The sequence below is a fragment of the Larimichthys crocea genome, chromosome XX (genome assembly GCF_000972845.2).
Source record: "Larimichthys crocea isolate SSNF chromosome XX, L_crocea_2.0, whole genome shotgun sequence".
Classification (NCBI taxonomy): domain Eukaryota; kingdom Metazoa; phylum Chordata; class Actinopteri; family Sciaenidae; genus Larimichthys; species Larimichthys crocea.
The window spans coordinates 13866547-13892098 of record NC_040030.1 but is presented as its reverse complement, the minus strand read 5'-3'; the positions used below and the strand labels follow the sequence as shown (position 1 = coordinate 13892098).

Below are 25552 nucleotides of genomic sequence, written 5' to 3'. Positions count from 1 at the left end.
TTCCACAGCCCCCATTCCCTTTCGTGCATGGTTGATAGGCAACACACATATAGAGTGTAATTGTAGAAAGACTCGAGTCTCCTGTGGCTATACAGCGCCTGTCTCCTCCCTAAAGATGCAGAAAGCAAGTCCACCTGTGTTGTTTTTAGTGTTTTCAGCTAACACAAAGGTTTATTAGCCTGCCATTGTGTCCTGATAGTAATGCAGAAACTCATATGCAGCGCTCATAAAAAATGCATTCTTGTGGTTACCAAGAAGGATGTATTTGTGAAATTATTGCCTGCTACTTGCAGTCATGGCTCGTGTGGTGTGGTGAAATACATCAGCTAGAATGACCTAGAGCAACAACAATTAGTCAATGAATCGATAATTTGACGGACAGAAAATAAATCAACAACTATTTTGTTTCTCTCAGCTATTTTTTTGTTGAATTTGAATCACACATGCACAAAGTATTTCAGCAAATACTTTTGAGTTTTGAGTTTCAAACTGAGTAGCGGATCTTTTTAAGATCTAGACAGGACGTAACATCACTTAACCACAAAGCATGGGTGTGGGGAGTTAGGAGCATGTCGTCCTCTCTAGTGGTACCAAAAAGGGTGACCAACAGGTTGAGGTCTAGTTTAAAAAAAAATGAAGAATGAGGGACAAGGTTTGGAAAATGTCTCTCCAGTACTTTTTCCATGCTGGGATGCATCCAAAACATGTGGATTAGTGAAGCCTCACCTCTAATCAACAAGTATTTTTAATCAAAATTAGCAAAAACGCTCTTTCCGCTTCTAAAATCTGATTATTGTCTGGTTTTCTTTGTCTTCTATAATGGTGAACTAAACATCTTTGAGGTTTGGGCTGGACAAAACCAGACTCACAGACAAGCTGACAGCTAAACTATCCTTCTCTAATCATGTCGCCTCAGTTGTCTGGTCGTGCTGCTTTACACTTCACAACCTCAGAAAAATCAGACTGTTACTAACTCAACATGCTACCAACTCCTGACACAGGATGTGGTCGCTCGCTGTGCATCAATCTCTTCTGGCTATCTGTAGCAGTCCACATTAAATTCAAATCAAACACTAATGCTCGCCTACAAAGTCATCTCTGCACCTGCATACAGGCATATGTTCCCTCCAGTGAACGAAACCTGGACTATTTCATCTGTTGTTCCCTGTTTGTAGAACACGCACCAGTTCCTACCAGATCAGGGCCGTCCCTCGCTAACTTTTTAAAAACCTCCTGAAGACCCAGCTCTTCAGAGAGTACCTCCTCTCCTAGGAATACCAACAACTGGAGAAGATAAATCTATCCCTTCTAGTACTGTCACAGTACTTACTGCTGCACTAACATGTCCTTGTTACACTGTACCTTGATTGTAAAAACTAGGGCTGAAACTAAGTGTTTTCTCTGATCATATGCTCATTAGTTCTTATTATTAAAGCAATCTTCTGATCTATAAAATGTCAGGAAATAAAGAAAAATTATAATTTCCCAGAGACCAACATTCAGTTTACAGTAATGTAAAACATAAAGTGGCAAATCCTCACGTTAGACACTGTAAGTTGCCGACTCATTTTCTGCTGCTCGACCAGAGTAGACACTAAAGTTGCAGTGTTTGATGGTTTCTTTCACATGATCGTCTGTAAAATTGAGAAATGCTGATGCAGGGCATTAGACTCGCCTCTTAGCCACGAACAGCTGTGATTGGCCGTCGCAGAGAGCATGACCCCTGTGACCGAGAGTAACCCCTCTGCTACTATGGGTCATTAGCAGAAGATTACTCAGACAGGCATAAGCACACACACAAACACACTTTGATACAGTATATTAGGCTTGTACAGCCGATACACACCGGGCTTGTAAAGCTACTCACCCTTAACTAATTTATACCGTAATAAACAAACACTGTCCACCTGTGTAGGTGTGTGGCTTCCTGCATTTTGCTTTTGCAAACCAGCCACCATTGACGTACGATTAGGTGGATGTGGACGGAGGTGTCTTTGTGAGTACATAATTGAGCGAATGTATCATGAGGCCTCTTTGTGCATTCCCACAGTAACATTCACATAGTGATCAGACCTTGAGCTAAAGCCCCGTCCTCTTCCTCCTCCTCCTCCTCCTCCTCCTCCCGCTGCTGTCCTCTTTTCATCTTTTCATTCTCCTATTTAAGATGGTGTTGTGGTAGAAACTGCCTCTGGACCGGAGAAAGAAATCCTTTAAAAAAAAAAAGGGAATAAATAAAGAAGAGGTGGTCTGAAGGACAGCGCAGTGAAAGGAGGTGAGGAATAGCATGGGTACAAGTGATGTGCTCTTAAATAGGAGCTCAGTTTCTACTTATTCTGGCTGTGTTTCATTCATATTAGCACTAAATGGAGTGCGATTGTTAATTGAATAAAAATGTCAACTTCTGAAATCAGATGCTTCTGTTAGTCACTATTGTCAAGGCTTGATTTTATTGCATGTGGTTTGAGCAAGCTGGATGTGGAATCATGCGGTTGTTGTAGGAACAGATTTCATTGTGACAGGCCTCTCAACAAGAGGTGGAACGTGTTTATTAAGCTGCCACTCACCCCTCTGCGAAAGAAAGATCAACCAACCAGTCATCTCTGTATTTGCCACTTGTATGTGCCTGTGTGGGCGGGTTGACTACACAAGAAAATTGAATATTTAAAGTTCAACCACAAAAATCTTTCTCTTTTTTTAAAGCCGGTCTGTCTGCTTATCTCAGTTTTAGTCCCTCTAATTGATGGCTTGAGGAGGAATGCAAGGAAAGGGGAAACATTTTAGATGAAGTGACACGTCCTTTGCTTTAAGGCGTCATGTCAAGCCACGTCAGTTTCTAATGATGGTTGCAGAACTGGATCATCTGTCAGCTCTGCTCTGTCGCATGTGTTGATACCTTGTGTTTAGTATTCACATGTCAATGCTGTCCAGTTACTGGTAAAGGTGAACAGTTACCACTGCCTGCGCCATTACACAAGCCACACAAGACGGACAACATACAAGACAGTATTTGGCTGCATGTCACTTCACCTCTATTGGCTGTATTTATCAGCAAGCTTCCGGAAGACTTCTGTTTGCATCTTTAACAGCACGTCTTTCTTGCGTTGACGCATCTTTTCAGCAACACATTTTTAATGGGCGTGCTTGAGAAAAACAGAATTTTAGCTTGATTAAGACATCCCAAAACCACCTTTTATGTTTAAGGTCATTGTCCTGTTGGAACCAAGCCGCAACCTCCATAACTGTGAAGTGAAGCCAGTGCAGAAGTGCCAAAAACTGCCGTTCCTTAAACGGCCACTCGAGGCTGGTTCCAGAACAATTCAGTCTCCGTAAACCCCCATATTAAAATGTCACAGCAGAAATAAACATGTTTACAGGTAAAAACAGTTTGGGTCTTTATAGCTAATATCCACGTTCATGACAACTGTACTGAAGCTCATCCGTTCAAATTATATTAAGGCTTAAAGTTACGCAAAAATGTTTCTACTTTGATTGACAGGTCGGTACAGTTTGTGATATGTTTGTTCGACAAAACATTTGTGAAAATGGTTTGTTATACTGGGAGTGGTGAAAAGCTAACAAACACTATACAAAGAGATATTCTGCTGACACGATCACAGATCCTTCCAATTTATCTTCATGACCTTTGTCCGCAGGATTTCTGAACAGTCTCCCTGATATAAAAAACACACTGAGCTTTAATCACTCACTCAATCAAATCAAATAATCAATAACTAACGGTGCACATATTGTAAGCAAGCGCACCCTTCAAGTCAAACTCCGAGTAGTGAGAAGTGATCTGTTTTTGTGTTTACTCTATGATAATACACAGTGGAGCAAAATTTGGACTGTGGTCTTAGAGAAGAATTATTTACAGAGAAACCGCCTCTGCCCAAAACAAGGTCCAATCAGAGTAGTGACTCCTGTACCAATCAGAAAGAATGACACCCAGAATAACGAACTTATAAAAAGAGGGAGCAGATTGTGTTTCGGGCCCTGACCCATCAAAGCTTTTGAATAACGAACATGACAAGTTACAGATGGCTTGTTTGAGCACCTAGGAGTCATTCAGCCCATCTCAGGTCCACTGATGCTGGAGCTAGACTACCAACATGGCAGCGACCAGAGCCAGAGATTTTGAGCTTCAAAACGGCTCTGAGAAACCTGTGGGTAACATCACGCATACACCGTCCATTCTTTGTACTGTCAGTGGATGTACCCGAAGATCGTGAAGATAATCAGTGCCACTTTCTCAGATCTCTACTGATCGTCTCTGGGCTTTCCTATTGGGATGTGTCTCGATGCAATGTGTGCAGTCAGACGAGCACTATTTATACAGGCACAGAGGAGTTACCAACTGTAGTGAATCATAGTCATTAACAGGAAGCTGTGAAGCAGATTAAGAGCCTTGGAGCATCCTTCATGACATGGACAGGATGGATCTTCAGGTCAAACAAAGGATCAAAGAGTGAGGATCGATCAAATCAAGGATATGTGATGTACCCTTCTGTCTATATTTACTTGAAAACACAGTGATTGGATTGAAGCCTTTCATTCAGCCGAAGCACCTAAACGAATGCGTAGTCATTGAGACAACCAGCCTGGACAGTCAACAGGGTTATTAGAAATGGAGTGACTCAGAATATCAGACTAGCATTAAGTCCGGCAACAAGCCAGTCAGCTTATCAGAGTTAATGCAATCGTTCATAAAAAAAACAGTCAGGCAGCTCATCAGTCAGATAACCATCCTTGCAGTTTGACGACTAGTCATCCAGCCAAGCAGATTAAGTAATCTCTGCGGATTACATCAAGAAGAACTACACTTAATCCCTTCACAAATGACAACTCGCAGCAGTCAAAACTCAACACATTGACTACACAGTCACTGCTGGAAAAGATGACGGATTATTGTGGAAAGACCTCCTCGTAGAGTAGTACTACGAGGGATCATCATTGGTGTTTCATTCAGTCAGCATTTGTCATTCAAAGAAAATATTTTGAACTTGAAAGAAGTGGGGGTGGTGGCAGAAAGTCAACACTTTGCAGTCAGTTTAATAGGCCCGGGATGGACAAGTAGTAGCATCTGTTAACAGTTTAGCTCCTGTTGTTCATGCTAATCATGATCTGTTGCACAATTGTACTAGTTTGCTTATTTTGACTAACATTTCTCAAGCATTAATAAGTTCATTCATCCTGTCCGTATCTGTGTCTATCAATGGGATTAATTTTACTGCAGTGTCAGAGTACAGCTGCTGAATGCAGAGGAACCACTGCAGCAGATTGACTCCCATGACACTGCCTATGATGACAAAAACAGCCTCCCACCCCTGTTCCATGTTATCATCACATCTCACCTCTTGATACCAAAACAAGCACTAAGCCTTTCAGAGCCTCTCACAACCACTGCCACCGTCCCCGCTATGGAAATGAAATCAATAAATGGGGTCAGCTGCTGTCAACTGTTTGCCAGAGGACTGAAAAGGATGTGGTTGTCAAGGCGCTAAACAGGGTTACTGGTTCCAGCTTCCTGTGTAGGCTGCAAAAAGGAGAGCAAAACACGAACCTTTGATGGTATTGAAGCTCTAACCTTGTCCATGTTTGAGTTTGGCGTGTGTTATGTCATCGTGTCCCCTTGGGGTAACTTTGCTCTGGGTGGAAAGGGAAATAAGATGGTAGTAGATGTTGGGGAACTTCAAATTAGGGAGAGTTTGTAGTGCTCATAGTACAAACTGGAGGTGGAAATTAGATGTGTTTCGAACTGAACAACAACACAAGATGACAGAACAGCACCATGGCTGTAGGGATGGCAATATCGGTCCGTTGGTCTGCGGATCGATCTCTTTGGTTCTGGCTGAAATACTCAACAACCAGTGGATGGATCGCTGTGAATTGTTGTAAAGACATTCGTCTCCCCCTGGGGATGAGTTGTAATGACTTTGGTGTTGCCTTCATTATTCATGTAACACCGTCATCTCGTCAAAATTGAATGAGTTTATGTCCAAATACCTGCAAAACTAATGGCATCTTTGGGTTACCACTTCAGTTATTTTCTATAAATTAGGTTTTAATAAATAATATTTCAAGAATGTTTGTTTTCCACACAGCCATACCAACCATAACAGCTGTGGTTTGTGTCCCTGCAGGGTTGCCGTCCGCCATGTTAAGGTAAAGCCCAGGTGCGCGGTGTTGACCATGCTAAAGCGCCTGGACAAGATCCGCTTCCGAGGCCCCAGGACGAGAGACGACTTCACGGATCTGGCCGAGTCGCCACCCGCCTCCGACAACGAATGTAGCGACGACATGCAGCTGAAGCCCAGAGCAGCTCTGCGAGACACAGAGGACCTCCTGCGAGACCCTGTGAGTGCTCACCATCCATGCACTGTATATATACGTATGTGTGTGTGTGTGTGTGTGTGTGTGCTGGAGTTTTGACATACGGCTACATTTGTAGTTTATCACGTGTCATGGAGGAAGCAGAATCTCCTTCCCCTTTTTTTCTGTTTCTGCCTGACACTCTTAAATTCAGTCAGCCTCTGTATTTATCATCCTTCTGAGCAAATGGTTATCTCACTTTTGTCTTAGATGTACACACTTAGCCTTGACTGGCTAAGTAATAGTGCGTTTTTTTTAATGCACTCATGAATCATTCTGTCTGAAAAGGATGCTCTGACCTCAGAATAACAAGAAGAGAACTCTGCTGTAGTTGCTGTTTCACCTTTTCACTGATGTTCTGATGTTGTTTTATTAGCTATCTTAATAAATGTTTTATTTAACCCCGCTTGTTTTCAGTTACTCCAAACAGAAAGGGAGACAGATGGAAGCCGGGGTTTGTCATAATAAAGAAAAATGGAGGCGATGACAGTGATAGATAATTCCCAACAAGGGCACACGGAATAGAGATAGCGAAAGGCAGCTAGACAAGAGCAGAAATGGTGAGAGGAGCAGATATTGGGTAGCAATGAAAAATGGAAGGAGAGAAAAAGATTAAAGTGGAGAAAGTGATAAAGGAGGCTAGAGGACAGGGATTGAGCCTCAGAAGATTGGACTGCAAGATGTCTGGAGGAGAGGAGATGGACAGGATGAAGAGAACAAAAAAAAAAAGAACCCAGATCATGTTATCTGATATTTCTTCCTCCCACGCAAGATAATGTTCATATTTCATGAAATGTGCAGCTCACTCTCATCCTTGAGGTTGAGGAGAACACGAATATTGCTGTCATCATCGTGCTTATGCATCGATAGGAAGATAAGCAGGATATAAACACCGGGTTAGTCATTTTGATTCTATCATTTCCTGAATGAAGGCCCCAGGGATATCTGTCCTCCTTTTTTATTTTCTCTCTTTGTTTCTCCTCAAATAGACAGCTGATATGAAATCCCATTGAAAGCTGCACAAGTCCCAGTGGTGAACGAGTTGCACCGAGAGACAAAATACATCATGAAATCATATTAAAGTACCCACATCATTTCTTTTTCTAATTGGTTCTGGAGCAATATTTCTTTAATTGGTTATCTAGCTGACTATAGCCCCTTGTACAATACTCTGAGTGTGTGCAACATGTGTCTGTATTTGCACGTTATGCGCTCCTGTGTGCACAAGTGTGTCTGTGAGCTGGTGTTTGTATGCCTGTACGAGCACTGGTGTTCGCCTGCATGAGCACAAGCCCACTGGGAAGGCATCGCCCACATCACGGCACTGATGAGTCACACTTAGAAGCCCCAAAATAGACCAAGCTAGCTCTTATCCCTGCTGGGACACACTCACACACGCACACACATACAGTAACAAACACACATATGTAAAGCAAGCACGTTCTTCCACAAAAACATACAGTTGCGTTCAATACCGAAAAGCTGCCACTGCTTGGTGGAAATCTCATCGTCCCTGCATAGTGCCCTTTATAGGTCCCCACTGGCACACTGGAGCCCACACAGACTGCAGCGATATCTCTCTCTACTCTCCGGGATCAGATCACATGACCCAGGTCTAAACCTCACCTTCATTACCTCATCTGTTAAAAGGAGGACACGAAGCGCCCTTTGGCTGGAGACTACACGCGGCGAGACTTTTTGACAAACTAGCCCGTGTCATCCATACTAAATAGGTAGAATGTCAACGGGCAGATGGTGCTCATTCACCGCACAGACGACTGTATACGACCTCACCGGCCTCTGCCCACTTCTCCTGCTAGATCAGGTGACTTCCTCACTGTGTATGTCATACTTTGTGTCATTCTGTCATTTGTCTGAAGCACATTTAGACAGGAAAGGTGATGTGATGACCCCAGACAAAGCACGGGATCATACAGAAATAATTACTGCAATATGTTACAGTACGTTGGCAATTTAAAACTTACTATGCTAATTTTAAAATCCACAGCAAATATCTGAAGCCTATACTGTTCTTATTATTGCTATTATAATTATTATTGCTATTATTGTCGAATAATGAGATAATAATTACTACCAAAAAGATGTCTTCACACTTTTATGTACATACAGTACCAGTCAAAAGTTTAGACACATCTTTTCATTCAATGAAAGAATGATCTGATTAGATGCATTTGATTTTCAAATTAAAAGCCCCTCAAAGGGGGCACTTAACCAACTATCAGTGCTGAACAGCTCTTCAACACTCTATGTTGAAATCTCGCTGGGTCTTGAGTACTAAGCTTTCAAATCAACTCTGTTACAGATTACAGTTCTGCTGATCTAGTGGATTGCGGTTGTCTTTACCAAGAACACTGCTGCTTAAACCTCCGAGGCTGTGGTGGTGGTGGTTCAGATTTCTATTGTGTGTTGAGAATGTTGGTCTGGTCTGATCGTTCCTCTCAGCTGAATGTGTTTAACTTTGATTTGAGTTTGGTATGCAGACAGGAAATCACAGGTTTACAGGAAATCAGGTTGGATAAGGCAAAGGGTGTAGGCTTTCACCGGAGGAAAATGAAAGTGAAAGAACAGGCAGTTCAGATCATATGTCTGTCAAGTAGAGTGTATCCATCTGTTCCACTGTCAGGTTTCCTACCATCAGTGGAAGGTTTATCATCACCCTCTTAATAAAACTGTTCATGATTTGACAGCATAGTAGTGTAGCATGATGTGCCTGATATTTTCCACTGACTGTGTTGCTTAATGAATAGCCTCAGCTGGTTCTTTTTGAAGCGGTTACCATGCTCTATTTTTCTGGGCGTCTTTTTACAGCCAGAAAATATCAGTATCCATCGTTAATTCTGCTAATTGTTGGACAGGCTGATCAAAAAGTACTACCAGCAGCCTGCTGGACTTACAGTCTGCCAAACATGGAGAAGGTCTCTCATGTTGTGTGTGTGTGTGTGTTTTATGAGCTGAACAAGGGCTCGAAATCACACCTTCTGAATTTCCCCTCCCACTGCGAGACTCCCATCGAGCCTCCTGAGAAAGCCGCAGGCTGAAAGAGCCTTTTCATTCCAGAGAAGAGAAAATATGTAAAAAGAATTCAAGATCCCTGGAGCTGCTCTCCAGGATAAACCAGAGATTTCTGCTTCAATTCTGTGCTCAAACAACGATACAACTCATGGATAATGTCCCTATAGAGGCTGAGCACAGAGGGAGCACGAAAGGAATGAGGAGAAGGATCAGGAGATGACTGACGAGCAGGAGCAGGAGCTTAGGGAAGATCAGTCAGTAGAAATCACTAAACAAGAAGAAAAGAAGTGGCATTGATATATTCACTGTCTCCACACAGAACACGGAAGGCAGTGTGAATATCTGGATGTTTTCAGTATTAATATGTGTCTACTGTTGTGTTTGTTTCATTTGTGGTGGGCGAGTGAATTCAGTTTACCTTAAATTACAATTAGATTTTTTTTTTATAGATGAATTTAGATTCATAATAAGATGCAGAAAATATGCGTTCAGCTGTATTCTAAACAAGACAGAGAAGATGAGTCTTCTGACATATGTGCACCTTCAGGGGAACCAACAGCTAAATGATTGAAAGGCTAAGAGTGGGTGTGAAGCAAAGTGCAGTAGCTCTGACTATTGAAACATTGATACATATTTATAAATTAAAACAAAGAAAAGGAAATGGAGCTTTGCAGCAGGACACAGTGAGATTCCTAAGCTCACATCAGCCACAGTCCTGACAGAGGAAGAGGGGGGAAGGCAATAATTAATCAGCCGATAATCGTCCGGGGGTGACGTCAGGGCTTGACCCACTTTTGACAACCAGGAGGTGACTGTGATTGACAGTTGACGGGTGTGTTATGCAATATGAAGGTGCACTCTCGTTATGCACAGTCCTCAGACCAAACCAGTAACACTTTCATGTTTTGTTTTGTTTTGCTGAGCGCTCACAATGCCGCAGAATTTCTTTTCACTCCCACCGCCCGATCTCCTCCATCTCCTCCTCGTCTTACGCGTTCCTTCCTTTCATCCTGCTGCCTCCATTAAATTCTCATACCCTCCTTTCTTTCGTTTGTTTTCTTTGAAGCGCTGCTTCATTGAGGGACACCCTTTCTTCGTCACCGCGTCTCTGCTGCCCCCCTTGGTGGGCTTTGGGCTCTCTCCCAGAGCTCTTTTTTTTTTTTATCAGGTCAATGTCAGTTTTGTGCTATCTCTCTTCTTCTTTCTCTCCCTCCTGCATTCTCTCTATCGCAAAGAGCACATCAGCTAAAGATATTGCGGCGTGTCTACGCAGGCACGCACAGTCTATGCCGGGTTGCTGTCAGAGAGAAGCTGCTGCAGCGTGTGTGTGTGTGTGTGTGTGTGTGTGTGTGTGGCAGGAGTGTTTTAAAGGACCCTTGCTGTAGTCGAGCAATGATGCTCAACCTGCAGTGCTCATCATCCGCTAGCACAGGCATCTCTCGTCTCGCTCCTCTCCTCTCCTCTCCTTCCACCACCACCCACTCACCCCTTTCTTTCTTCACACTTTGTCCTTCATCCCTCTCCTCTCTCACAGTCGTCACGTCTCAATCATTCTAATTCGCTCGGTCCGCCTCCACAGATATTGTGCTGCTAGTTGTGTGTGTGTGTGTGTGTGTGTGTGTGTGTCAGGGTTAAAATCCTTAGTCAGAGGCAAGTGAGTCATCATTGTTTGCTGTAGTCAGGAGAGGGGGATTCTCCTCTTTTCCGCCTTCCTCTTCCCATCTCGCTCCAGCTGGACTTAAACCTGGAGAGGAAACGTTAGCGTGAGTCACGGCACCATGCTATCCTGTGTGTACATGTGTTAGATCATACGGGACATCCCTGCCTGTATGCCTTTATTGTTGTCAAGCAATTCTAAAAGCAAACCTGTCTGTCTTTCTTTTGTTTCCTGTGTTTGTGAATGTAAATGTTTGCGTGGCTGTGTGTGCATGAATGGTGTGTGTATGTGCGTACACAGGCAGGTTCGGGGTCTCCCACCATGGCCGCGGCCATCCAGGACTTCCAGAGGTCGGAGTCAGACCGACTCAATGAAGTCAAAGGTCACCTGGAAATTGCCTTATTGGAGAAACATTTCCTACGTAAGTCTCCACGCAAGCTCTCACACACAAACATACACCAGCAGAGTACACTTTTAGACACTTCCTGCTCTTTTTGAACAGGTATACACACTCGGCATTGCACTTCAAATTTGCTCTGTTGTTGGGTGTATAGACCAATTGTTTGTTGGCAGCTTATCGGTTCATGTTGGTGAAAAAGTGTTCAAGCTGGTTTCGCTTTCCCACAAGCCGCCGTGTCTACCACAGAGAGATTTCCTGTACCCAGAATCCCCCTCGTCAGTTCCCAGAGAAAAGCCCTTAAATTGTGCCATGGTTAAACAGTCTTTGTAGGTGGTGAGACTGCTTGAAGCAAAGAAGCATCAGTGAGGAAGGAGTGAGAGTTCTTTCAGTGATGACTTTGCGTTCTCGTTCTGCAATCTGGAATCTACAGTGCCTTTCTGATTGTATACAACAGGGAGCCTCTTCTACTTGATGAGACGGTCACAGTAAACACACTTAGTTGTTTTTTTTTTAGAGGGATGCACTTTCTTTTCATGACATCTAGCTCTTGTTCCTACAGAGTTTGAATGCATTTACTCTCATGTGACTCTCAGCAGTTTTGGTTTTGTGCATTGCTCTTGGTTGCTGACAGTCTAATATAACCCTGTTATGTTATGCTAACATGAAGCAGTAATATGTTGCTCAGCTCAACCTAAAAGCTATAATAATATCTGATTATATCTGAAGGAGTATTTGGTTCCACTGCTTGCTTAGTTAATTTCAGTGACATTACCAAATAGTTTTATTCTTTCTTCCCTTTTTATATTAGAATAGTTTCACAGAAATGAGTCAACTGTGAATGACGAGGCGAAACAAACAAACACGGTTTCTCGAACAACAACAACAGTAACATCCTGTTTTGTGAACTGTATATTAGCAACCCTGAAATTACACTGGAGGCATAATGGACGCAAGCAGCTGCTGAGCTAATGTTAATCAATTTACCATGCTACACCAGAGGCACAGTGAGGTGAGGAAACCCCAATTACCCTAAAAACCTTTTTTTTATCTATTTATTTATTATTTCATTCAATCATTTGTTGTTTACACCATGCATATCTTTGAATCTACATGTTGGATACGTCCCAAAATTCCACATAGACACACATGGACTTCATCTGGTAACATAAACGGTAACCAAATGAATACTAGCAAGATGTACTTTAATTGTTAAGCAATATGTTTTGTGCTTATGTGCTGCAGCGAAAACATGTTTTTTCATTCATTTGTGGGCCGGTGACGTGTTTTGGCTGCGGCGGTGCCACTGTGGCTGCCAATTAGACGGTTAGATCCGGCAAATGTTTCTGAAACTGAGACTCTCCAGGTGGATGCATGAACTAAACTATCATACTCTGCCTGTGTTTCTGCTTTGTTTATTTCATGTACCCGCCTCCTAAGTCTGTGTCTGACTCGTAATTTATGCTGCAAAGCAGTGACAGAAATGAGTCTAATTTGGTTTGTGTCTGATAGTTTGAGAGAGGGAGACAGTGAATGAGAGTGAGGGAGCGCCGGCATCAAGAAAGCTGGTTATTTAGCAAAATAAAATGCCCATTCATGAAAACTTGGACCCGAATCATGAATCCTTGGTGCAGCATCCCCTAATGAAACTCCGATGGACCTAAATGAATCTGCTTCTGTTCCAGGGTAGTTTCTGGGCGAGATATTTTAAGTTACTATTCATCGCAAAAACAAAACTAAAGGAGGAGAGAATGTGTAGAAAGAGGCGAGGCAGCCTGATCCATTGATACAAAACAACAAACAAACTGTATGATGCTCATCCTCAGTCCACCCACTCAGCTCACGCACATTTACAAGCTTGTGGTACTGGTTGTCCTATACCGCGCAGCATGTTGACAGTCCCGATGTGTATTGGTGTGTGAATTTTTTTTTTTTTTTTTTTTTCTTTCGACTATGTGTCTATTAGAGAGAGGGTGAGAGACAGGGGGAGGGAGTGTGTGAAAGAGAATACCTCAGGCTATGTCCTCTCTCACAATGTCTGTGCCTGAGCTAAAAGGGGATGGATTCATTGTCACACCGTCAGGATGCTAACTAGATGAGCTCTCCCTTCATGGACTGTTCTCTTCTCTCCTTTTTGAAAAAAAAAAAAAATCCTCTTGAGCCATCACTGCCTTTTTCTCTCCATCCCGCTGAGCTGCTCTTTCAGACTCTGCGCGCCATTCCCTGCTCTTCATTTCCTGGATCAGTCTCGGCGTGTCTCTCTCTCTCTCTGCTCATTCATCCCTTTCGCGCTTTTGATTTCTCTTTCCCTTCATGCTTTCACTCAGTCAGACACGGAGATGTTTTTGAGAATCTTCAGTTGCACATAAACACTTGCGCAGGTGAAAAAGCTGAGATGTTTCCATGAGCTCAAAGGGTTGAGAACAGAAATGTAATCAACCTAAGATGGCAGCCACTTGGCATTTTGAATTGGGAGGGACCTTCATACACGTCGCCTCCCGTTGTTGATGGGTAAAGGGTAGTAGTAGCTTTTGGGTAATGTTGTTTTTTTTTTCACCTTGAGCTATTCCCTGTGTTTTCTTTCACATGCTGCTTCTCTCTCTCTCTCTCTCTCTCTCTCTCTCTCTCTCTCTCTCTCTCTCTCTCTCTCTGTCTCTGTCTCTGTCTCTGTGGTTGTCCGTTTCTCTCATGCCTGTCAGTCTCTTGTCCTATCCGTGGTCGGTGTAATCGTACTTCGGGGAACACTGAAGCGTGACAATCCATTACCACCTAATGCAGTCCTGAGCACTCTGCCTTGCACTCTACTTACTGTGTATTCTATTTCTACTATTTTCCCTCACACTTTACTCATCTCCTCGGCGTCACACAATGAGAAGTGTGCACGATTCCTCGCACAGTATACTGTAGCCACTATAGGAAGACTTGTGCATCGATTTCTCAGAAATGTCTTGAGAACAGATAAACACAGACTTATATGCTTCTACAGTAGTAGCAACTTAAAAGTTCCCGTTCAAGCTGAACGCCAGCTGAATGGCAGCCGTCTTCCAGCTGACTTCCAGCCGGTTCCCTGCAAAGTCCCGGGAAAGGAGAGACCCCCCTCCTTCTCCCGGGCGTGTCTATTTTTTACTGTAACTCCACCCATTCGTGTAATTACAGGGTATGACCAGGAGATGGCGCTTCTCTCACAGAACTTTTTTACAGTTGTTCTACCTGGAGATGACGTAGCTTACACACCTCGTTAGCATTCTCGTTGCTCAACCTTTTGTTTGCGCTTACAGTAATGGGCTTTTTGGTCTCCCAGTGTCACAGATCACAGAGCGGAAAATGCAGCTGGTTTGACTACTGCATACTGTACAGTAGCCGTATAATTTGAGCGTGTACATGAATTGAAATTAAATTTAAGGTGTTTATATCTAACATGTCAGCATTCACCAAATCAACAACATCTAGGCTGTTCTGTCTTTACTAGCGGTGGGCCGTTATCGGCGTTAACGTGCTGCGTTAACGTGAGACTCTTATCGGGCGATAAAAAAATATCACCATTAATCTATTTGCAAAGCTGTTCCAGCCTCTCAGGTCGCTTTTTTACTTTTTTACTTTTTTCTCTTTTGTTCGTTTTTGTTTTCTTCACTGTAACTCCGTGGAGTCCTGATCTCTATAGCAGTTTAGAGAGTTTTGTGCTTTTGTCATGTTTTTCTCGTGGTTTTTCTTGGTGATGTTTTTTAAATGCCGCTTCCACCTGGACAGCTGCCTTTGTTTACTCAGAGAAACAGCTGATCGCGCTAATGCCGGCCGGCATTGGCGCAATCAGCTGTTTGATTGGCGCGACTAATCTATGGCCACCACTAGTCTTTGCATAATTACAGGAGCGTCTCTTCTCTTGTGTTCGCGCCTCTCTCTCGTTTATCTGCATGTAAACAACAAACTAACCCTTAAAAAAGTTACAAAAAACGGTTCGGACGTCTCAGGGCTGCCAGGCCTGTGTGTCAGACCTGCAGATACAAGCGATGGTTTATTTTTAATTAACAGTTTATTTGGAGGGGAGGGCTCGTTGTTGTTGTGCGACATAGAGCTGCAGAGACGAGCGTTTTGGAAGCCCTTTGTTATGCAGGTATTTACTGTAGTGCACGCTTTAGGCCAGGTAAACCATACAAACCTCATTAGCATCTCATTGTTTGCACTTGATGGGCTTTTTGGTCTCCCAGTGTCACAGATCACAGAGCGGAGAATGCAGCTGGTTTGAGTACTGCATACTATACAGCAGCCTTGTGATTTGAGTGTGTTCATGAACATGAATGACTCCTTTTCATTTTCGTCCATTCCATAGGCTAAATGGCGTAAATGGAAAGAATATTGTAGTGACCCGGAACAATGAAACTACGAAGCAACTGGTTTTGCTGGACTTTATTCCTAATCTGGATCACAGGCTCCTGTGGCCGTAGCCAACGGCAAAAAAACAATAAAACCAGGCAAGCACAGCAGCATATAACATTAACACATTAGCTACTTCGTGCCCCTCATCGCCATGGCAACTGCCATGACTGACAGGCTTCACAGCCTCTAACAACGCCACCCCCCCAGGCGTCACCCCATACACTGCAGCCTAACTTACTGAACACAACTCAACAGCCACAGTGTATACACAGCCCGTTACAATATGTATGAAATAAGTGAAGTATGTTTGGTCTTAATAAAGTTTGCAGTATATATGTTATGTTTTTATTCTACATGGACACCACTGTTTATTTTCCACTATGCCTCCCTCCATTATAATAATACACGGCACAGCTTTTTAAAGTCCAGAGAGAAGTCTGTTGCAAAAGTCCACGGTGACTCTCCTTTGCCAAAACGTCTGTATGTCCTCGACGAGCTCCTGTTTTGTGCCTGGCTTAGCCTCCTTGCGAATAAAGTCTTTCATGGAATGCCTAAATATATGTTTGATGGTTTCGTAAGCTTATACTGCAAACTTTATTAAAACCAAAAATACTTGACTTATTTCATACTTGATTCACCCGTAATTCTTTCGATTTGCGCTTTACGCCATTTAGCCTATGGTCACTGTTTAAATCAACAACATCTAGGCTATGTTACGGACGTTACGAGCGGAGTTTTCTTTAATAACGCGTTTATGTTGGCATGTTCTTGTTGCTGCCTCACTGTTATCTTATCACAACTTTTTTTTTTTTCCATCAACTGATCCGCTGATCAGCTGATCAGCTCACCCCGGCGTATCTGTTCAGATGTGTCTTTAGACAGTCGACGGTGAGAGCGGAACATCACTGCTCCTCCCCGTGGACAAATGAGGCATTGCAGCTGGTTTTCACACAGACTGCTTAGGGGCGTTTCCAGTCGGGGCCTCACTGACTACGTCATCGCGGGGGATTACATTTCGGTCACGCACCAGCCAAGGACCTTGACAGGACCTGTGACGGAACAGCCACGGTCCCGTCACGGTTCCGTCACGGAAACACGGGAACTTTTAAGTTGCTACATCTGTATACAGTTTGTCATTAGTTAAGGGTAATGAGATTAGTATGGAGAAACAAAGGGTTTCTTGTAGCACAGCATGTAGGGGTTTATGTGTTACATAACTGCTTTTCTGGAGCATAGGTGATATAGGAAAACAACTGTAAGAAGGCCAGCCATAGCTTGCACACTGAAAGGATTTAGAAATTCTGTTTGACTTAAAATTACAATCCTTAAGATTTAAGTTACTATGGTTACTGGTGGTAAGATCAAGTGATACTACACAACCCTTTCTACAGAAATATAACTGGTTTATCTGTTTACAAGAGAGCAAAACAGACTCGCATTGTTTTAATAAGGAAGTCAGTGATTGCTCTTTTTCCATTATGCCACGATGACAGCACTCTGATTTCATGCTGCAAGCAGTGCAAGTATTTGTTCTTCGCACAACAGCAGGGCACAGTTAGAGTTTGTTACCTTGCTGAGGAGTTGTAGGTGTGCGGTCTGTCGCCCGCTGCTTTTAATCTGACAGCTCACTGTGGCTGCTCATTGTAGTTCCTTTACTCTCTGCAATATGCAGTAATGAAAAATGCTGAATCTGATCATCGTCTTGTTTCATAGAGCTGTAGGAAACGTTGGGTTAGCCTTAGCAGTAGCTTAACACAGCTCTGACACAACTGTAGGTGAGTGACCAATAGTAGTAAGGATATCAATAAGAAACAGGAAACACTGGATTACCTGCACACATCATGTCCTGTGAATCACTCGTATAAGTAGGAAGGCAAATGCAGAAATGGCGGACCCCGCCACTAACATTTATACCTACTGTACTTATTTACTGAATGTTATTACATTGACTGGCTATTGCGGAATAAAATGCTGACCATAAATATTGTAATTCCGAAATGTAAATCTAGGGTTAATATAACATACACACTGTAAAAAGGTATGATTTATGTCCATCAGTGTACATTTAATATTCCTGAGCTAGCACCATTGGTCAGACTGAACAAACCAGAGGTGGTAAGGGATCTGGTAAACTGTGACATGTGTGACTAAAGGTAAATAATTAATAATAAAAAATAGATTCAGACTAACAGAAATGCAGCTTTAAATCTCTCATGATTCATATAGAGAACAATTTTTCATTGAAAGGTCATTGCCAACTCTTCTTACTTGTTAATTTTAAGCTGCTGTAGATGAGACCATCAGCTTAACACCTAAAATATGAATGAGTTCCACTCTGCTGCTGCTTTTTTTACTTTTCTTGTCTGCCTAAGGCTAATTTCAGTTTACAGCTCATTTTGAAGTTCCCGGTGTAATTCTTTCCTCTGAGATGATAAAAACGTTTTTTCCCTCTTGTTTTCCGCACAGGAAAAGGACAGTAATGGCGTGTTAGGAAATGAGAGCAAAAACAACCCTGAAATGTGTGCCTCTTTTGTGTTTATTCCTCTAATGGTGCTTCAGTGTTTATTCCAAGAAATGATTTGGGTTTTCTTGGATCTGTCTCCCTGTAAGTGAACAGAGTGTAGGCGTATTCTCTATCTCTCTTTCTCTTTCCCGCTGACGTCTTTCTCACTGCTGCCTAAAATAAAGCCGGGGCCCACGCTGTATGCCAAAACAAACACACTGCTTAAGTATATTGTCTCCTGCCTTCACAGGAGGCATGAGTTTCCATTCCAGATGGTGTGTGTGAATACAATGACCCAAGCCTTTTCCTTTGGCATTAGCTGTGATTGACCGGTGCTATTCTGAGGGCACTTAATTGGTTAATTTCTAACCATGTTTCCGGACGTGAGATCACATAGAAGGAGGCTAACACACACACACACATGGCCTCCTGCTGTATAGTACAAATCTATGGTTGGGTTTCTTTTTTTTTGTTCTTCCTTTCTTCCTCATCTATTCTAGTCTTTTCTATCTCCTCCTCCTCCCCACAGCAAACTAATCAGATTAGTTTAAAGAGCTCATTGTTTTCATCAGTGAGTAAATGCATAAATGTGTACTTTGTGTTTCATTTATTTAGTTTAGTTTTAGTAATTCAAGCAAGAGAGTTGGTACACCCTGATCAATAACTCGCCATGCAGATAGTTTCATTTAACCAGTTTTCGAGACCTCCCCGCTGAGACATCTCATGCCACTGTTATTTTTGAACAGAATTCAAAAATAGAGAAAAACTCACAGAGCTAGAAAGAACTGCAGCTCCTGGTAAAATGTGTACAGTGAGGTCACTGGAATATGATGTGTATATTATATTGTGTGTATTATCATTGCTTGGAATTATTATTTTTCCAGGTTTAAATTTAAAATTCATAAGTAAGATTAAATTAAATTCCCCCAATTGGATTGCTACAGTTCATAAAAAGTAAAAAAATAAATAAAAAAAAGAATCCAACATAGAGGCCAAAAACATGCCAGCTATTATTTATTTATTTATTTATTTATTTATTTATTTATTTGTGGATGCTCAGATTTTTCTATACTGTTGTAAAATAGACCTTTTTCACATTTTGACATGAAACAGCAGGCGTTACCAATGATACTCATTACAGTTCAGTTCATATCAAACAGAGTCAGCAGTAATCAGTTTTTATTCCTTTATTATTCACAGGCTCTGTTCTGCAGAGCAGAAGACACATGAGGTGTAAATTATTATTATGCGTTTTAGCATAAAACAGCACTGTATCTGAACTCCTCGTGTGCGCGCATCCGATCTGGGAATATAAATGTACCTGCGTATCTCAATCCTTGCATACTGCACAATACGATTTTACGACACACACTCTAAGAACCTTGAGTTATGAGCCTGTGATAGTTCTGATGATTATTATAGCAATGGATGTAAAAGCAGAGGGATATATCAACTAGAATATGTCCCATGGGTGACAGAGCTGAGCTCAGCTGACCCTCCTACTGGTTGTAAAATGGCAGCAGGCAGCACCAGTGGAAATCACCTCATGTAATTATGTGAGCAGGCCTAATGTGCAAAGGTTTTATTGCTTCCCTCCTCTGTTTCTCCTTAAGTCTCGCTCGCTTTGATTCCCTTTCACTCCTGCTTCTAAACGTCTTTCGTTCTTGCCATTGTGATTGCTTGCTTTTCTTTATTTGCTTCTTGGCTTGTTGATATCAAGCTTTTTTACATTACAAAAGACCTTATTTGTACTCTGAGCTGATTGTATATTTGCAAGCTAGAAAACCTCTCCACAAACACATGTAGCTGTGGAGTACAAAGCCAAACACTGCATTCATCCTGGTCCTGGCATGTGTACATATTTGTACTGCGTCTATATTCTCACATTGCACTGCGTAATAGACATGTCCGGCTATAATTGGGTTTATCGGTTTTACCACATAACATTTGAGAGAACTAGATGTGTGGGAGAGTGAGAGAGAGAGAGAGTCTGTCCTGTTTTTGAGATCACACATTGAAGGTCACTGCGGGGGAGCAGGCCAGGCAGTATGCACTACAGTGACTGGCTGATCAATACAGTGTCCTAGCTGCTGTCCTACTTCACACTGGGGCTGAGGGACGCACACATAAAGGCTACACACAAGCACGCACAATGCAGCAGCAGCACAACTGAGAGGTAGTGGGATTAGAGATGAGTTATTGCATTGCAAAGGTACTGGGAAACCACCTGGAAGAACATCCCAGTTGTGTATATCAAACAGACATCAGGATGTTTCTTATGCCTCAGTGGCAGATGTTAAAAAATGAATGGATATTAAGAATCCAGAGGCACAGTGTCATTCATTTTAGTATTTACAGCTGTGCTTTTCCTACTGTGAGATGTCAGTGTGTATTCATTAAAAAATAGCAATTAGCCAGAGTCATTGCAACCACCTGTGTGGGTGTGCAGCACTTTAATAAACTTGCTAAAAATCAAGCTGTCACTGTAGTTTGTGCTCTATAAATGTTTTGCTGAAGTTACTCTAGATTTAAGAAATAGTAGCAGTGAGTCAGTTATGTGTTCTGAAGGTTTTTTTTTACCCCTTTCTTAAGAGAAGAAGTTTGATCACATTTTTGTACCGATTAAGTCTATATATACATAGTCTGTAAGCTACCGATACCAATCACTTTCTGTTTCGTCACAGAAGCTGGTATAGCAGTATTAAAACAAACAATAACTGGAATACCTTGAAATCTAAGTGACTCAAGGTGTCTGTCAAGGTTTATTTAGTCTGTTGCAGGCCACATTTTGGCTAAAAAATCTGATATCCTATCCAAATGTTTGGTCTCAACTTGAACCAGAGCATCTGCAGATCTTAACTCTATACCCCAATATGTTATGATCCGCCAGAGTTTGACATGGCGTAAAATAAAGAAATCCCTGTTTTTTGTCTGTATGTTGTCGCATCTGCACAGTCACCATGTCGGAGAGGTCAAGAAAAATACAATGTGCGTCATCGCAATTGGTGACACGAAAGCATGTTGAAAGGTCAGCGTTGTGTAATTTAAGTAACAGTTGACGAGGATGATGAACTTGTTTGTTTGTTCAAATTGTAGTTAAGGTCTTCCTCTTCTATTTTTTTTTTTGTTGACACCAAAATGTGAGAATATATTAGAATGCAAAAATTGTTCCTGCTGTCAGACTGAATTTTAGCCACTGAGGAAATATCTTTCTATGTTGCAACATTATCTGCAGTTTTTCCAGTAATCTGCAATGAGTCTAATCGCTGTGCTATTTGAGTTGCGACATTCAGATGACTATGCGGTGGAGTGCTGTGTTTTGTCTTCTGACAAAACAGAAAAAGGAAACCTGTCAAAAGCTTGTTACGGTATTCATTTAGAAGTAAAACAGAAGAAGTAATTCAGTAATTGATGGGCTTTTTAGTGTCTGGAGAGTTTGTATACAGCAGAAAAAAGGAAGTGATGGAAAGTCTCAGTTTAGTAGTCTTGGAGATAATTATGCAAGTGATTGAGTGTTCTGCAGGCCTCATTACTGATTACTTGTACGCTGATGATGATTCATTCACCGTCTAAGACAGCTACAGGACGTGCTGCATGATAATGAACAAAGCTCGCTCAGTGCCCGCTAAGGAGAGTGTCTTTTTCTGCCACAGGTGAGCTGTGTACAAGAGGAAATTAAGTTGTCAAGGCAGAACGGGTCTTGACAGCTCAGAAACAGAGGTTTGTGTAATTTGTGGAAGAGAATGTCGCGTTAAACGCAGCGAACACAGATATCTTCCTCTCCCTGCGCCTTAGTCCCTGTTCTTACATTTTAATTTTGCTGTAGCCCCATGAGTTTGGATACAGTAGTGTTTAGTCATCATTCAGTGGCTGTAGCAGAGCGTGCCAGAATGCAACAGGTGGCAATGTGGGTAGAGAGACTAAGTTCACAGTTCAGGCTGCATGTCTACGACATACTGTGTTCTGTCTGTCTGTGTTTGAACAAAGACAGTCAGGCCCTTCTGATATCGAGTCAGCTGCTAGTATTCTATTCTTCTGGCACATTTGCGGTGATGAACTGTTCAACCGTCATTTGTCTTGTTTTGTCTTTTGTCTTGAAGGCACTTCCCAGTCCTTCGAGGAGACAGCACTCTTGATCAGATATCACTAATGTCATGAAACCTATGATGTGATTTCTGTTCTCCAAACAAGCGGATGCTATCGTCCCTGCTGACACAACATTGAATTAGAGAACATTGTTTATCTAGATTACTCGTTGCATCATTCCCGACGTTCACAGAGAGAGAAGACACATTTCCTGTCAAGGAGTCCGTGTCTAAGTGTCATGTGAGCAAGCTGGCATGGCACAAGAGAGAAGAGAGGAGTGCTGTTGTCTTGATGTCGCAGGGAGGACTGTGAAGTTTTGAGTGTTTGCCGGGAAGTCAACTTGATGTTGTGGACGGGGTGAAAGTGAAACAAGCGAAAGTGAAATCTAGGTCAAGCAGAGATATCAGTGCCAGAGTGGAAGGAGGCCACAGAGAGGAAAGAGAGTTTAAAAAAGATAAATGAAGAAAGACAAAATGCAGTACTTAATCTGTCTTCACTCCAAGTACAACCTGGACTGAACTACTGTATCATAATCCAAAGAATACAAACTGAAATACAACAGCAGCATGTGAAATAAAAACAAATTTAAATAAATTATCAATATCCAGGGCTCATGTTTGCACATTTTATACTTTAATTCTCTGCAAAAACCCAAATATTGTGAACTTAACACTTAACACAAGGTCTGTATCAACAGCTTAGTTTACACTTAGACAGAAAGAACTGTCGCCAATTACATGTTGACTTTTCACAAACTCTCCACTCGTCTGCTCTGGGCTCATATTGTTTTCTTGACCCCGTCCTGCCCTTCTCTCTTTCATTGGTCAGTATTTCCAGTGATGTAGTAACACCTGCAGATCAGCTGGAGGCCACAAAGCCCGAGCCGAGTCAACCAGCGTTGTGGCAAACACTGTCGAGAACGAGAACAATGAGAGGCCGATGTGAAGCAGCCGATTCTCCCTCTCTCTCTCTCTTTCTCTCTCTCTGTCTCCCTCTCTCTGAACCCCCTCTGTGCCCCCACCTTCCTTTACTGAAAGGAGCCATTGTCTCTGACCTGGATTGAAAAACTCACACAGTACTTTTCCTTTTGAGCTCTTAAAAACTTCGCCTGCTTAGATGAAAAGCGATTTGCTTTGCTTTGCTTACGTACGTACAGTACTTGCACACGCGTCCTCAAACATGTGCACAAACCAAAACACTCCAAACACATGGTCCCACATATGTACACAGCCGCCCACATAAACCCATACTGACGCATGGACATGCACAATGTGCGTCTGACAGCTCCAGCGTGCTCAGAAATCTCAGATTCCAGGCCCTCTTAGTCCGCTAGCAACCCCTCAAAGCCCCACCTCTCTCTCTCTTCACCTCCTCTGCCCTCCTTCTCTTCTTACTGACACACTCAGACCAACACTGACCACTAACCATCACTCTCAGTGTGTGGAGGCCTAGCAGAACAGTCTCTTTGTGTTGCTAGTGACAAATGAGCACAGAGGAAACCTGTCCTTGACCTCTGCTTTGTCTCCGGACGGGACATGTAAACATGGAGCTTATACACCAAGTTTGATGGGCTCGAGTTTTGCGGTAATTAGGTAGCAGAAAGAGCCAAGCAAGCTGGACCGGACCAGGTGAATCTGTAGCCGTGGCTGGGTTTCAAGAAACTACCAAGGCGGCCACTCTGCCGTCCCGCTCCTGCTCGAGCGTCCCAGGAACCGGTCGACTGCAGAGACGGACGGGGATGTGCAAGGTGGAGAACTGCACCTTTGACAGCTTTGAGCTGCTTTACAATGGAGCTGTTGATAAGATCAAAAGCCACAAAAGTAACCTCAACCTCAGTAAGTTGTTCAGCTTCAAAATGAGGAATTTATGGCCAAATGTAACTTAATAACATTGTACTGTAAATGTGGATAAGCTAAGTAAAGCCTCTATAGACTCGCCAGGTTTGTTTGGAAACCACACTGCACTGTATACAACAGAGATGGCACTGTAAACTTAAGGTTTTTATCTGATTAACCCCATCGATCAATAGCCACGTATTTGACAGGCTCATCTTTATTGTCAACATAAACTTCGATCGGCTCATCAGGATGTCAGGTCACCTAACCTTTATCCAAGTATTTGTAAACACAAACATGGTCGGCCTCAGTGCGTTGAACTAAGTTAACCTCGGCAACTTGTTAGCCCAAACTCATCTCTGTCCATCTAAAAATAGCAACTCCCTGTCAGTGGCCAATCATGAGCATAGAAACTGCAGTCCCCCAGGCCTCGAGGTGGAATTTGTCAAAGGTCTAAGTGCTAGATTCAAGGAAACATTGAAACCGTGTTTGTCCTTGAAAGTTGTCTATGTGTCATAGTCTCTGTTTGCTGGAAAATCATGCCATGTAGGGGATATAAAGGAAGTTTCTCTGAGGGCCAATGCCACTTTAGCTCCACCGTACTAGTATTTCCTGCTGCTTCCCAACCTTTATTAGCAGATAATATAATATGTGTTTTTACCTTTTTCCCCCCTCAGACATTAGAGTTTCATTGAAAGCCTCCATGGGAGAGAAGGTCAGTGCTATTAAAAGTGACATCTCTTGGCATGGCATTTAGCTAATCCCCTGTCTGTGTTGCTGATAAACGGTGTAGTTACTGGCCTTCCTAATGGCCAAAAAGACCCTGTGATATGGTAACCCAGGATGAAGATACATATATATAGAAGATGGCAATCCAATTTTAGAAGCCTAACAGTCGTGTTGACAATATTATTAATATGCTATCTGCTGTAGAAGGCCTCTGTGGAACAGGAAAACGATTGTACTCTATCTGTCTACGCCTGACACACACAGCATATTGTGTCGTGCTGTGCTGCATCACACCCTTGCGGCCCTAATGCAGCGTTATCCACTCTTGGAATGAGGCATCTCTGTTTCTGGTGTTGGGAAGGAAGAGGTCAGTGTGGAAGGAAACTATGGAGAGGAAGAGGGCTGGGAAAAGATAAAGGAGTTGTAGAGGTTTGTATACACACATAATTGCACAAGGTGAAGAGGAGGAGAAACATACATTATGAGGGCAGGAAAGTGGGGGAGGAAAGGAAGTGAGTGTGGTGATGTTAAAGTGGGTAAAAGGTGAACAGAGGCAGGGACTTGTCTTA

General features: G+C 42.6%; 1 protein-coding gene across 6 annotated transcripts in view; it reads left to right on the top strand.

Annotated features, from left to right (window-relative positions):
* gramd4a (GRAM domain containing 4a) overlaps positions 1 to 25552 on the top strand; it is a 45808-nt gene that overhangs the window by 2034 nt on the left and 18222 nt on the right. For 4 of the 6 annotated variants that reach the window (XM_019256080.2, XM_019256081.2, XM_010740462.3 and 1 more), the window contains exons 2-3: positions 6141 to 6354; positions 11360 to 11480. In XM_019256080.2, coding sequence (XP_019111625.1) covers positions 6141 to 6354; positions 11360 to 11480 — 335 coding nt within the window. Of the gene's footprint in view, positions 1 to 1981; positions 1997 to 2164; positions 2273 to 6140; positions 6355 to 11359; positions 11481 to 23821; positions 24255 to 25552 lie in introns of those variants that run through there. The other 2 variants (XM_027272278.1, XM_019256083.2) reach the window with 2 other exon arrangements.